This window comes from Xenopus tropicalis, chromosome 8 (genome assembly GCF_000004195.4).
Source record: "Xenopus tropicalis strain Nigerian chromosome 8, UCB_Xtro_10.0, whole genome shotgun sequence".
Classification (NCBI taxonomy): domain Eukaryota; kingdom Metazoa; phylum Chordata; class Amphibia; order Anura; family Pipidae; genus Xenopus; species Xenopus tropicalis.
This window is the reverse complement of record NC_030684.2, coordinates 140730536-140745060: the sequence shown is the minus strand read 5'-3', so window position 1 is coordinate 140745060 and position 14525 is coordinate 140730536. Positions and strand designations below refer to the sequence as shown.

The 14525-nt window shown below is 49.6% G+C and overlaps 1 protein-coding gene across 1 annotated transcript in view; it reads right to left on the bottom strand.

Moving 5' to 3' along the window:
* LOC108648391 overlaps nucleotides 1-10427 on the bottom strand; it is a 50731-nt gene extending 40304 nt beyond the window's left edge. The window contains exons 1-2 of the mRNA XM_031891174.1: nucleotides 10195-10427; nucleotides 8284-8307 (exon numbers count right to left, since the gene is read on the bottom strand). Coding sequence (XP_031747034.1) covers nucleotides 8284-8307; nucleotides 10195-10291 — 121 coding nt within the window. The 5' untranslated portion in view covers nucleotides 10292-10427. The remainder of the gene's footprint in view (nucleotides 1-8283; nucleotides 8308-10194) is intronic.
* Between the last annotated feature and the right edge of the window lie 4098 nt (nucleotides 10428-14525).

Sequence of the window (14525 nt, the reverse complement as noted above, 5' to 3'; positions counted from 1 at the left end):
GTTCCCCACAAACGACTGCTTTCTAAGCTAAGGTCTATTGGTCTTAGTGAAGTCATTTGCACATGGATAGAAAACTGGCTACAGGATCGGGTACAGAGGGGGGTTGTTAATGGTACATTCTCTACTTGGAGTAAGGTTCTCAGTGGGGTCCCTCAGGGTTCTGTACTGGGTCCACTTTTGTTTAACTTGTTCATAAATGACTTAGGGGAGGGTATTATGAGTAATGTATCAGTGTTTGCAGATGGCATAAAACTCTGCAGCCCAGTCAGTTCTATCCAGGGTGTGACATCCCTGCAGCAGGATCCGAGCCAACTGGCAATCTGGGCAGCTAAGTGGCAGATGAGATTTAATGTGGATAAATGTAAGGTCATGCACCTGGGATGTAACAATATGCCCCCACTTATACCCTTAATGGGACTGCACTAGGCAAATCCATAATGGAGAAGGACCTTGGAGTCCTTGTAGATAATAAACTTGGCTGTAGCAAGCAATGCCAGGCAGCAGCTGCAAGGGCAAACAAGGTTTTGAGCTGTATTAAAAGGGGTATAGATTCACGGGAGGAGGGGGTTATTCTTCCCCTTTACAGAGCGCTGGTAAGGCCCCATCTAGAATATGCTGTTCAGTTTTGGTCTCCAGTGCTCAAACGGGACATTATTGAGTTAGAGAGGGTCCAGAGAAGGGCAACTAAGCTGGTAAAGGGTATGGAAAGTCTCAGTTATGGGGAAAGACTGGCCAAGTTGGGTCTGTTTACACTGGGGAAGGGGTGCTTAAGAGGTGACATGATAACTATGTATAAATATATAAAGGGATCATATAATAACCTCTCTAATGTTTTATTTACCAGTAGGTCCTGCCAACAGACACGAGGGCACTCACTCTGTTTAGAAGAACCTTTGATATAGAGGAGAGCACCATACAGCAGAATTCTGCTAAAATGCTATTTATTTCAGACCATATTACACAACATAAACTCAACACAATAAACAGATCCGGAGCGCATAGATTGGGGGACAAAAGAAAAACAATAATAGTGTAGTAACGTTTAAATATTGTGACAGTATTAAACCCCGTTTAGAGTTCCCAGTGTTCAATAAATTAATATTAACACCAAGTGTGGTACCGCTAACTGCTCACCAGATGGCAGTGTTGTTGAAGTTGTTTTACTTCAACAACACTGCCATCTGGTGAGCAGTTAGCGGTACCACACTTGGTGTTAATATTAATTTATTGAACACTGGGAACTCTAAACGGGGTTTAATACTGTCACAATATTTAAACGTTACTACACTATTATTGTTTTTCTTTTGTCCCCCATTCTATGCGCTCCGGATCTGTTTATTGTGTTGAGTTTACTTCGGAACCCAGTCAAAGGGGTTGTTTCAAGACGGAGCTGCAGTAAAGAAAACGTTTACACATCTAATTTTGTTACACGATTCAAGTAAGACTGGACATTTTATCATTTGCTAGCACTGAGGACCTTTTTGGTATTGTTTTTTACCTCACTACATATTACACAACATGTTTTGGGCAATGTGATGCCCTTTATCTACACTTGATAAAGGGCATCACATTGCCCGAAACATGTTGTGTAATATGGAGATTCTCTAACTCATTCAAGATCTTGCCTTTATGGACCCCAGGGCTGGTCAGTAACATCAGGGAAGAGAACATTCTGGCAGAATCCTTCAATACAGTTGCTGATTTGGCTGGTGTGGATTCTGTTCAGTTAAAATCTTTTAAACTTTAAAGATAACTATCCACTATTAAAAAATCCAGCCTTCCTCAAACAGCCACGGTCACTATAGAGGAAAGTGATGATGATGATGATGATGAGGAAATAGGCAGTGATAAAAAAAAATGTGTGTGAAAACTGTCTCACCTGTTACTACAGGCTTCTTTATGGCCATAGTTACATAGTTATAGTTACATAGTTACATAGGGTTGAAAAAAGACCAGTGTCCATCAAGTTCAACCCATCCAAGTAAACCCAGCACCCACACCCTATACTTACCAATCTATACACTCACATACATAAACTATAAATACAACCACTAGTACTAACTGTAGGTATTAGTATCACAATAGCCTTGGGTATTCTGCTTGTTCAAGAACTCATCCAGGCCCCTCTTATAGGCACTAACAGAGTCTGCCATTACCCCATCACTAGGAAGGGCATCCCCCAACCCCACTGCCCTCACCGTGAGGTACCCCCTACCCAACATCCCCCGGCAGGGCATTCCCCAACCTCACTGCCCTCACCGTGAGGAACCCCCTACCCAACATCCCCCGGCAGGGCATTCCCCAACCTCACTGCCCTCACCGTGAGGAACCCCCTACCCAACATCCCCCGGCAGGGCATTCCCCAACCTCACTGCCCTCACCGTGAGGAACCCCCTACCCAACATCCCCCGGCAGGGCATTCCCCAACCCCCTCACTGCCCTCACCATGAGGAACCCCCTACCCAACATCCCTGGCAGGGCATTCCCCAACCCCCTCACTGCCCTCACCGTGAGGAACCCCATACCCAACATCCCCCGGCAGGGCATTCCCCAACCCCCTCACTGCCCTCACCGTGAGGAACCCCCTACCCAACATCCCCCGGCAGGGCATTCCCCAACCTCCTCACTGCCCTCACCGTGAGGAACCCCCTACCCAACATCCCCCGGCAGGGCATTCCCCAACCCCCTCACTGCCCTCACTGTGAGGAACCCCCTACCCAACATCCCCCGGCAGGGCATTCCCCAACCCCCTCACTGCCCTCACCATGAGGAACCCCCTACCCAACATCCCCCCGCAGGGCATTCCCCAACCTCACTGCCCTCACCGTGAGGAACCCCCTACCCAACACGCCCCGGCAGGGCATTCTCCAACCCCCTCACTGCCCTCACCATGAGGAACCCCCTACCCAACATCCCCCGGCAGGGCATTCCCCAACCCCCTCACTGCCCTCACCGTGAGGAACCCCCTACCCAAAATCCCCCGGCAGGGCATTCCCCAACCCCCTCACTGCCCTCACCGTGAGGAACCCCCTACCCAACATCCCCCGGCAGGGCATTCCCCAACCTCCTCACTGCCCTCACCGTGAGGAACCCCCTACCCAACATCCCCCGGCAGGGCATTCCCCAACCCCCTCACTGCCCTCACCGTGAGGAACCCCCTACCCAACATCCCCCAGCAGGGCATTCCCCAACCTCACTGCCCTCACTGTGAGGAACCCCCTACCCAACATCCCCGGCAGGGCATTCCCCAACCTCCTCACTGCCCTCACCATGAGGAACCCCCTACCGAACATCCCCCGGCAGGGCATTCCCCAACCCCCTCACTGCCCTCACCGTGAGGAACCCCCTACCCAACATCCCCCAGCAGGGCATTCCCCAACCCTCTCACTGCCCTCACCGTGAGGAACCCCCTACCCAACATCCCCCGACAGGGCATTCCCCAACCCCCTCACTGCCCTCACCGTGAGGAACCCCCTACCCAACATCCCCCGGCAGGGCATTCCCCAACCCCCTCACTGCCCTCACAGTGAGGAACCCCCTACCCAACATCCCCCGGCAGGGCATTCCCCAACCCCTTCACTGCCCTCACCGTGAGGAACCCCCTACCCAACATCCCCCGGCAGGGCATTCCCCAACCCCCTCACTGCCCTCACCGTGAGGAACCCCCTACCCAACATCCCCCGGCAGGGCATTCCCCAACCCCCTCACTGCCCTCACCGTGAGGAACCCCCTACCCAAAATCCCCCGGCAGGGCATTCCCCAACCCCCTCACTGCCCTCACCGTGAGGAACCCCCTACCCAACATCCCCCGGCAGGGCATTCCCCAACCTCCTCACTGCCCTCACCGTGAGGAACCCCCTACCCAACATCCCCCGGCAGGGCATTCCCCAACCCCCTCACTGCCCTCACCGTAAGGAACCCCCTACCCAACATCCCCCAGCAGGGCATTCCCCAACCTCACTGCCCTCACTGTGAGGAACCCCCTACCCAACATCCCCCGGCAGGGCATTCCCCAACCCCCTCACTGCCCTCACAGTGAGGAACCCCCTACCCAACATCCCCCGGCAGGGCATTCCCCAACCCCTTCACTGCCCTCACCGTGAGGAACCCCCTACCCAACATCCCCCGGCAGGGCATTCCCCAACCCCCTCACTGCCCTCACCGTGAGGAACCCCCTACCCAACATCCCCCGGCAGGGCATTCCCCAACCCCCTCACTGCCCTCACCGTGAGGAACCCCCTACCCAACATCCCCCGGCAGGGCATTCCCCAACCCCCTCACTGCCCTCACCGTGAGGAACCCCCTACCCAACATCCCCCGGCAGGGCATTCCCCAACCCCCTCACTGCCCTCACCGTGAGGAACCCCCTACCCAAAATCCCCCGGCAGGGCATTCCCCAACCCCCTCACTGCCCTCACCGTGAGGAACCCCCTACCCAACATCCCCCGGCAGGGCATTCCCCAACCTCCTCACTGCCCTCACCGTGAGGAACCCCCTACCGAACATCCCCCGGCAGGGCATTCCCCAACCCCCTCACTGCCCTCACCGTGAGGAACCCCCTACCCAACATCCCCCAGCAGGGCATTCCCCAACCCTCTCACTGCCCTCACCGTGAGGAACCCCCTACCCAACATCCCCCGGCAGGGCATTCCCCAACCCCCTCACTGCCCTCACCGTGAGGAACCCCCTACCCAACATCCCCCGGCAGGGCATTCCCCAACCTCACTGCCCTCACTGTGAGGAACCCCCTACCCAACATCCCCGGCAGGGCATTCCCCAACCTCCTCACTGCCCTCACCATGAGGAACCCCCTACCGAACATCCCCCGGCAGGGCATTCCTCAACCCCCTCACTGCCCTCACCGTGAGGAACCCCCTACCCAACATCCCCCAGCAGGGCATTCCCCAACCCTCTCACTGCCCTCACCGTGAGGAACCCCCTACCCAACATCCCCCGACAGGGCATTCCCCAACCCCCTCACTGCCCTCACCATGAGGAACCCCCTACCCAACATCCCCCGGCAGGGCATTCCCCAACCCCCTCACTGCCCTCACAGTGAGGAACCCCCTACCCAACATCCCCCGGCAGGGCATTCCCCAACCCCCTCACTGCCCTCACCGTGAGGAACCCCCTACCCAACATCCCCCGGCAGGGCATTCCCCAACCCCCTCACTGCCCTCACCGTGAGGAACCCCCTACCCAACATCCCCCGGCAGGGCATTCCCCAACCCCCTCACTGCCCTCACCGTGAGGAACCCCCTACCCAACATCCCCCGGCAGGGCATTCCCCAACCCCCTCACTGCCCTCACCGTGAGGAACCCCCTACCCAACATCCCCCGGCAGGGCATTCCCCAACCTCCTCACTGCCCTCACCGTGAGGAACCCCCTACCCAACATCCCCCGGCAGGGCATTCCCCAACCTCCTCACTGCCATCACCGTGAGGAACCCCCTACCCAACATCCCCCGGCAGGGCATTCCCCAACCCCCTCACTGCCCTCACCGTGAGGAACCCCCTACCCAATATCCCCCGGCAGGGCATTCCCCAACCCCCTCACTGCCCTCACCGTGAGGAACCCCCTACCCAACATCCCCCGGCAGGGCATTCCCCAACCCCCTCACTGCCCTCACCGTGAGGAACCCCCTACCCAACATCCCCCGGCAGGGCATTCCCCAACCTCCTCACTGCCCTCACCGTGAGGAACCCCCTACCCAACATCCCCCGGCAGGGCATTCCCCAACCTCCTCACTGCCCTCACCGTGAGGAACCCCCTACCCAACATCCCCCGGCAGGGCATTCCCCAACCCCCTCACTGCCCTCACCGTGAGGAACCCCCTACCCAACATCCCCCGGCAGGGCATTCCCCAACCCCCTCACTGCCCTCACCGTGAGGAACCCCCTACCCAACATCCCCCGGCAGGGCATTCCCCAACCCCCTCACTGCCCTCACCGTGAGGAACCCCCTACCCAACATCCCCCGGCAGGGCATTCCCCAACCCCCTCACTGCCCTCACCGTGAGGAACCCCCTACCCAACATCCCCCGGCAGGGCATTCCCCAACCCCCTCACTGCCCTCACCGTGAGGAACCCCCTACCCAACATCCCCCGGCAGGGCATTCCCCAACCCCCTCACTGCCCTCACCGTGAGGAACCCCCTACCCAACATCCCCCGGCAGGGCATTCCCCAACCCCCTCACTGCCCTCACCGTGAGGAACCCCCTACCCAACATCCCCCGGCAGGGCATTCCCCAACCCCCTCACTGCCCTCACCGTGAGGAACCCCCTACCCAACATCCCCCGGCAGGGCATTCCCCAACCCCCTCACTGCCCTCACCGTGAGGAACCCCCTAAGCTGCTTCAAATGGAAGCTCTGTTCCTCTAATCTATAGGGGGGGCCTCTGGTGCGCTGATTGTTTTTATGGGAAAAAAGAACCCCCCCAACTGCCTATAATCCCCTCTAATGTACTTGTACAGAGTAATCATGTCCCCTCGCAAGCACCTCTTTTCCAGAGAAAACAACCCCAACCTCGACAGTCTCACCTCATAGTTTAACCCTTCCATCCCCTTTACCAGTTTAGTTGCAGTCTCTGCACTCTCTCCAGCTCATTAATATCCTTCTTAAGGACTGGAGCCCAAAACTGCCCCCCATACTCAAGGTGAGGCCTTACCAGGGACCTATAAAGGGGCAAAATTATGTTCTCATCCCTTGAGTCAATGCCCTTTTTTATACAAGACAGCACTTTATTTGCACTCTCTGCCTACACCAACCTAACTAAACTGAAAATAGTAAAAACCTGTTTAAAGGGGACCTGTCACCCTAAGTAATAATTCCAAATTGTTTTCTATTGTGTTTGTCAAGTAAAATAAACTTCACTTACACTATAAACATTATTTTAATCTTATTTTTTTTTAGCCTTGGAATTCACAATTGCAGCAAGAAAACAGTCGCCATTTTGTGGACACTATTAGTAAGGCAAGCTTTGTATCCTGCCAAAATCTTGTTTCTGTGCCAGTATGGGGGACCAGATCCCACACTGGGTACAAAATTAGATGGTGAGGAGGGAGGGGGAATGTGAGGAGTGTAGTGAGATCTAAGAAGTTCTGAATTGAAAGTGAAAGTAACTGTCTGCCCCGCCTCTATACCTAAGGCATAGAGGCGGGGCAGGCAATATAATTGAAAGCTGGGATTTTTAAATGCCTTTATAATGGGTTGGGATGTGTTAATAAAAACATGAGTTTGGGTTTCTTGTTTAATTTGAAAAGGACTTTTATTATACAGCTTTTTATGTCTGGGTGACAGGTCCACTTTAAGATCTATGATTGGACAGGAGCTGCTTGAATCATTTTTGCTAATTAATATTGAAAGGGACATTGCAAATAATTTAATTTATGATGATATAATTGATAACTTTCCAAAATCATCTTCCCTCTTGCAGAAATTGCTTATTTGAGATTAGTTGCTCTGTTTCTGCAAAAGTTCGCAGGGAGTCTGTTTTTTTAAAGGTAACTAAGAGTTATACTCATTATTACTGTATGATCAGTGATTTAACTATATTTTCTTTTATACATCTTGAATAACATTGTATTTTTCAGTTATTTATTTAGCAGTTGTTGCAATTTAATGTTATTTAATAGTAATTTAATGCGACTATTCTATTTTTTAGATTTAATCTAAATAAAAATGTTCTCTTTGGTATGCATTTCCTTTACTTTCTTGAGTAAATGGGGGGGCCCTTGAGATCAAGTTTTCTGGTGGGCCCCAGTCTGACACTGAATGCATGCATGCAAACAAGAGGGAGAGAGGGGTGCAGGATATATGATTAGGCTTGTTTGAGGGGTGATGGCCTTATACATCTAGGACTGGACACGTTAAATCTCTGTATGTAAGATAAGAGCAAGATGGCTGACATAGTGCTGGGAATCAGCATTCTCATTCTTGAACTGAGGGGCTCAGTGTGACATTAATATGCAGGCCAATCCACACCCTGGCCTTCCCACTCTGCTCTGCCTGGTGCACAGTATTTGGAGAGACTTCAGCACTCTCCACCACATTCCAAATTGCATAAAAATAGGATTTATTTAACAGGATAAACCCTGCTAATTTTTAATAGTAGCTAACCCTGTAACATTTCAGGGACACGCCCCTTTGTCAGACATTTATATACAGGGTTCAAATTGCCTTTAATATATATTAGAAGCTGTAGAGCAGAAAAAGTTTGGGAAAGTGCAGGTCAGTAACAGTGTTTAGATCCCTTTTATATACGTTCAGATCAGAACACTTACCTATTGTTTTTTCTTTTGATTTCACTGTTAAGAGAGAAACAAGAAAGAAAAGAAATCATTATTGTATGAGAGGAAATAGCAGTTTCCCCCTATGGAACCCATGCAGCTTTATACACAGGGGGGCTAAGGGCTCAGTTGGGTATTTATTGGTTGGTTAATCCCCCCAGGCTGCATTACATGGAAATAGTTATACTGACATTTTCTAACCCTGCATTTTGCCACAATTTGTGTCTCAACCCTTTCTCCTTGTAGAGTGTAAGCTCTTTTGGGCAGGTCTCTCTTCCCCTCCTGTATCGGTTACTGATTGCTTTATATGTTACTCCTTGTAGAGTGTAAGCTCTTTTGGGCAGGGCTCTCTTCCCCTCTTGTATCGGTTACTGATTGCTTTATATGTTACTCCTTGTAGAGTGTAAGCTCTTTTGGGCAGGGCTCCCTTCCCCTCCTGTATCGGTTATTGATTGCTTTATATGTTACTCCTTGTAGATTGTAAGCTCTTTTGGGCAGGGCTCTCTTCCCCTCCTGTATCGGTTACTGATTGCTTTATATGTTACTCCTTGTAGATTGTAAGCTCTTTTGGGCAGGGCTCCCTTCCCCTCTTGTATCGGTTACTGATTGCTTTATATGTTACTCCTTGTAGAGTGTAAGCTCTTTTGGGCAGGTCTCTCTTCCCCTCCTGTATCGGTTACTGATTGCTTTATATGTTACTCCTTGTAGAGTGTAAGCTCTTTTGGGCAGGGCTCCCTTCCCCGCCTGTATCGGTTACTGATTGCTTTATATGTTACTCCTTGTAGAGTGTAAGCTCTTTTGGGCAGGTCTCTCTTCCCCTCCTGTATCGGTTACTGATTGCTTTATATGTTACTCTGTATGTCCAATGTATGGAACCCACTTATTGTACAGCGCTGCGGGATATGTTGGCACTTTATAGATAAATGTTAATACATTTTAATATATGCCCTGGGGGTAGGTGGGGAGTTATTTTACAAGAAGATTTTACAAGATTTATGTTTATTTGACCTGCCAAATATACACAATAATTCTCAATGCTAATTACTAGGGGGGGATTGAAATCACTTACCCAGAGGGAGGTTCCTGCCTGACCATGGGAAAGAGAGCAGCCCAGGAGCAGGGAGTACAGAGAATCAGAGCTCTATACCTGGGTAAGTACTGGGGGGAGATTGGATTCACTTACCCAGGGGGAGGTTCCTGCCTGACCATGGGAAAGAGAGCAGCCCAGGAGCAGGAAGTACAGAGAATCAGAGCTCTATACCTGGGTAAGTACTGGGGGGGGGAGATTGGATTCACTTACCCAGGGGGGTGTTCCTGCCTGACCATGGGAAAGAGAGCAGCCCAGGAGCAGGAAGTACAGAGAATCAGAGCTCTGTACCTGGGTAAGTACTGGGGGGAGATTGGATTCACTTACCCAGGGGGAGGTTCCTGCCTGACCATGGGAAAGAGAGCAGCCCAGGAGCAGGAAGTACAGAGAATCAGAGCTCTGTACCTGGGTAAGTACTGGTACTCACTGGTCTGGATTTATATAACTCAGTAGAGGTTAAGTCAATTAAAGTGCATGTTCCATGACTGCTTAGAAATCCATCTGCAGATCATCCCATTAAAGGGGATCTAACCGACAACACTAAATTGGTGTTAACTTACATTTTTTGAGATTAGCAGTGTTAGACAGTTTTATACAGTCAGGCAGTCTTTAACTCATCAACTCTCCCAGGCAGTCAGTGACCCCAGCATTCATCTTGTAACTAGGGAGAGCTGGGGGAACATGTGTGAGGGGTTTATATCCCCATTAATGTGTATGGAGATTTGCAGTGCAGAAAGAGATTAGGAAAGTGCAGGTCAGTAACGGTGTTTAGATCTTTTTTTTTAATAAAATGAGTTCATATAAAAAAAAACACTTACATTTTTCTTTTAGCTTTTTATCTGTTGAGAGAAACAAGAAAGAAAAGAAATCATTATTGTATGAGAGGAAATAGCAGTTTCCCCCTATGGAACCCATGCAGCTTTATACACAGGGGGGCTAAGGGCTCAGTTGGGTATTTATTGGTTGGTTAATCCCCCCAGGCTGCATTACATGGAAATAGTTATACTGACATTTTCTAACCCTGCATTTTGCCACAATTTGTGTCTCAACCCTTTCTCCTTGTAGAGTGTAAGCTCTTTTGGGCAGGGCTCCCTTCCCCTCTTGTATCGGTTACTGATTGCTTTATATGTTACTCCTTGTAGAGTGTAAGCTCTTTTGGGCAGGGCTCCCTTCCCCTCTTGTATCGGTTACTGATTGCTTTATATGTTACTCTGTATGTCCAATGTATGAAACCCACTTATTGTACAGCGCTGCGGGATATGTTGGTGCTTTATAATTACATAGTTACATAGGGTTGAAAAAAGACCAGTGTCCATCAAGTTCAACCCATCCAAGTAAACCCAGCACACCTAACCCACACCTACCAATCTATACACTCACATACATAAACTATAAATACAACCACTAGTACTAACTGTAGATATTAGTATCACAATAGCCTTGGATATTCTGATTGATCAAGAACTCATCCAGGCCCCTCTTATAGGCATTAACAGAATCTGCCATTACCCCATCACTAGGAAGGGCATTCCCCAACCTCACTGCCCTCACCGTGAAAAACCCCCTACGCTGCTTCAAATGGAAGCTCCGTTCCTCTAATCTATAGGGGGGGCCTCTGGTGCGCTGATTGTTTTTATGGGAAAAAAGAACATCCCCCAACTGCCTATAATCCCCTCTAATGTACTTGTACAGAGTAATCATGTCCCCTCGCAAGCGCCTCTTTTCCAGAGAAAACAACCCCAACCTCGACAGTCTAACCTCATAGCTTAAATCTTCCATCCCCTTAACCAGTTTAGTTGCAGTCTCTGCACTCTCTCCAGCTCATTAATATCCTTTTTTATACAAGACAGCACTTTATTTGCTTTAGCAGCCACAGAATGACACTGCCTGGAATTAGACAACTTGTTATCAACAAAAACCCCTAGATCCTTCTCCATTAAGGAAACCCCCAACACACTACCATTCAGTAGATAGTTTGCGTTTATATTATTTCTACCAAAGTGCATAACTTTGCACTTATCAACATTGAACCTCATTTTCCAGTTTGCTGCCCAGTTTCCCAGTCAAATCTCTCTGCAAAGCAGCAGCATCCTGCATGGAACTTATAGTTTTGCACAATTTTGTGTCATCAGCAAAAATAGAAACAGTACTGTCTATGCCCCCCTCCAGGGCATTAATAAACAAGTTAAAAAGCAAAGGACCAAGGACTGACCCCTGCGGTACCCACTAACCACACTGGCCCAATTAGAATATGTTCCATTTACCCCACTCTTTGTAATCTATCCTTCAGCCAGTTCTCTATCCAATTACAAATATTATGTTCTAGGCCAATATTCCTCAATAAATAAATATTAATAAATGTTAATATATGCCCTGGGGGTAGGTGGGGAGTTATTTTACAAGAAGATTTTACAAGATTTATGTTTATTTGACCTGCCAAATATACACAATAATTCTCAAAGCTAATTACTAGGGGGGATTAAAATCACTTACCCATGAGGAGTTCCTGTCTGACCATGGGAAAGAGAGCAGCCCAGGAGCAGGAAGTACAGAGAATCAGAGCTCTGTACCTGGGTAAGTACTGGGGGGAGATTGGATTCACTTACCCAGGGGGAGGTTCCTGCCTGACCATGGGAAAGAGAGCAGCCCAGGAGCAGGAAGTACAGAGAATCAGAGCTCTGTACCTGGGTAAGTACTGGGGGGAGATTGGATTCACTTACCCAGGGGGAGGTTCCTGTCTGACCATGGGAAAGAGAGCAGCCCAGGAGCAGGAAGTACAGAGAATCAGAGCTCTGTACCTGGGTAAGTACTGGGGGGAGATTGGATTCACTTACCCAGGGGGAGGTTCCTGCCTGACCATGGGAAAGAGAGCAGCCCAGGAGCAGGAAGTACAGAGAATCAGAGCTCTGTACCTGGGTAAGTACTGGGGGGGAGATTGGATTCACTTACCCAGGGGGAGGTTCCTGCCTGACCATGGGAAAGAGAGCAGCCCAGGAGCAGGAAGTACAGAGAATCAGAGCTCTGTACCTGGGTAAGTACTGGGGGGAGATTGGATTCATTTACCCAGGGGGAGGTTCCTGCCTGACCATGGGAAAGAGAGCAGCCCAGGAGCAGAAAGTACAGAGAATCAGAGCTCTGTACCTGGGTAAGTACTGGGGGGGAGATTGGATTCACTTACCCAGGGGGAGGTTCCTGTCTGACCATGGGAAAGAGAGCAGCCCAGGAGCAGGAAGTACAGAGAATCAGAGCTCTGTACCTGGGTAAGTACTGGGGGGAGATTGGATTCACTTACCCAGGGGGGGGTTCCTGCCTGACCATGGGAAAGAGAGCAGCCCAGGAGCAGGAAGTACAGAGAATCAGAGCTCTGTGCCTGGGTAAGTACTGGGGGGAGATTGGATTCACTTACCCAGGGGGAGGTTCCTGCCTGACCATGGGAAAGAGAGCAGCCCAGGAGCAGGAAGTACAGAGAATCAGAGCTCTGTACCTGGGTAAGTACTGGGGGGAGATTGGATTCACTTACCCAGGGGGAGGTTCCTGCCTGACCATGGGAAAGAGAGCAGCCCAGGAGCAGGAAGTACAGAGAATCAGAGCTCTGTACCTGGGTAAGTACTGGGGGGAGATTGGATTCACTTACCCAGGGGGAGGTTCCTGCCTGACCATGGGAAAGAGAGCAGCCCAGGAGCAGGAAGTACAGAGAATCAGAGCTCTGTACCTGGGTAAGTACTGGTACTCACTGGTCTGGATTTATTTAACTTAGTAGAGGTTAAGTCAATTAAAGTGCATGTTCCATGACTGCTTAGAAATCCATCTGCAGATCATCCCATTAAAGGGGATCTAACCGACAACACTAAATTGGTATTAACTTACATTTTTTGAGATTAGCAGTTTTGGACAGTTTTATACAGTCAGGCAGTCTTTAACTCATCAACTTTCCAAGGCAGTCAGTGACCCCAGCATTCATCTTGTAACTAGGGAGAGCTGGGGGAACATGTGTGAGGGGTTTATATCCCCATTAATGTGTATGGAGATTTGTAGGGCAGAAAGAGATTAGGAAAGTGCAGTCTCAACAACAGTGTTTAGATCTTTTTTTCAATAAAATAAGTATATATCAAAAGAAATACTTACATTCGTCTTTTTGCAGGTCAGGTATTGAGAGAAACAAGAAAGAAGAGAAATCATTATTGTATGAGAGGAAATAGCAGTTTCCCCCTATGAAACCCATGCAGCTTTATACACAGGGGGGCTAAGGGCTCAGTTGGGTATTTATTGGTTGGTTAATCCCCCCAGGCTGCATTACATGGAAATAGTTATACTGACATGAGTGTGGTCAGTACTTTAGAGAGGTTATTATATGATCCCCTTATATATTTATACATAGTTATCATGTCACCTCTTAAGCGCCTCTTCCCCAGTGTAAACAAACCCAACTTGGCCAGTCTTTCCCCATAACTGAGACTTCCCATACCCTTTACCAGCTTAGTTGCCCTTCTCTGGACCCTCTCTAACTCAGTAATATCCCGTTTGAGCACTGGAGACAAAACGGCTTGAGTCTGTTGAAAACCAATTATAACTGGGCTCAGACCAAGTTATTTTGCAGCCCATATTGCAGGAGAATACAAAGCCGATGCTTTGGGCAGAACTGTAACAGACTATGGAGAATGGGAAATCAAGAAAGAGATATTCAGCTGTATAAGCTCCATATGGGCAGCGCCCAAATTAGACTTGAGGCTTCAGAGAAGATGTCAGGAACACGCCACGCTCAGATGCACGTGACACCAGGATGGGGAAACAAGGGGTTGCACTCAGTCACCTTACACACAGGTTAGACTAACATCAGGCCCCCCCAAACACATCACCGCCCCAAATAACTATTCGCTGCCACCATCTATCATTAACAGGCGATACAAACCTAATGTGAATATCTCCCTGCTCTCTACAACAGGTACTATTCCCAATACACAAATGTATCACACACTCCCTCTCACCGTAGTTAGGGTTAGCTTCCACTAATTCTACAAGCACTCTAGCGGCCAAAGGGTTAAATGACAGTCAAAAACACTCTCCTGCTAGCAGTCAACTAGTTAATTAGCATTTACACACACAACTTTCCCTCTACACACAGCCAAGCAGTTAATATATTTAGGCCCAA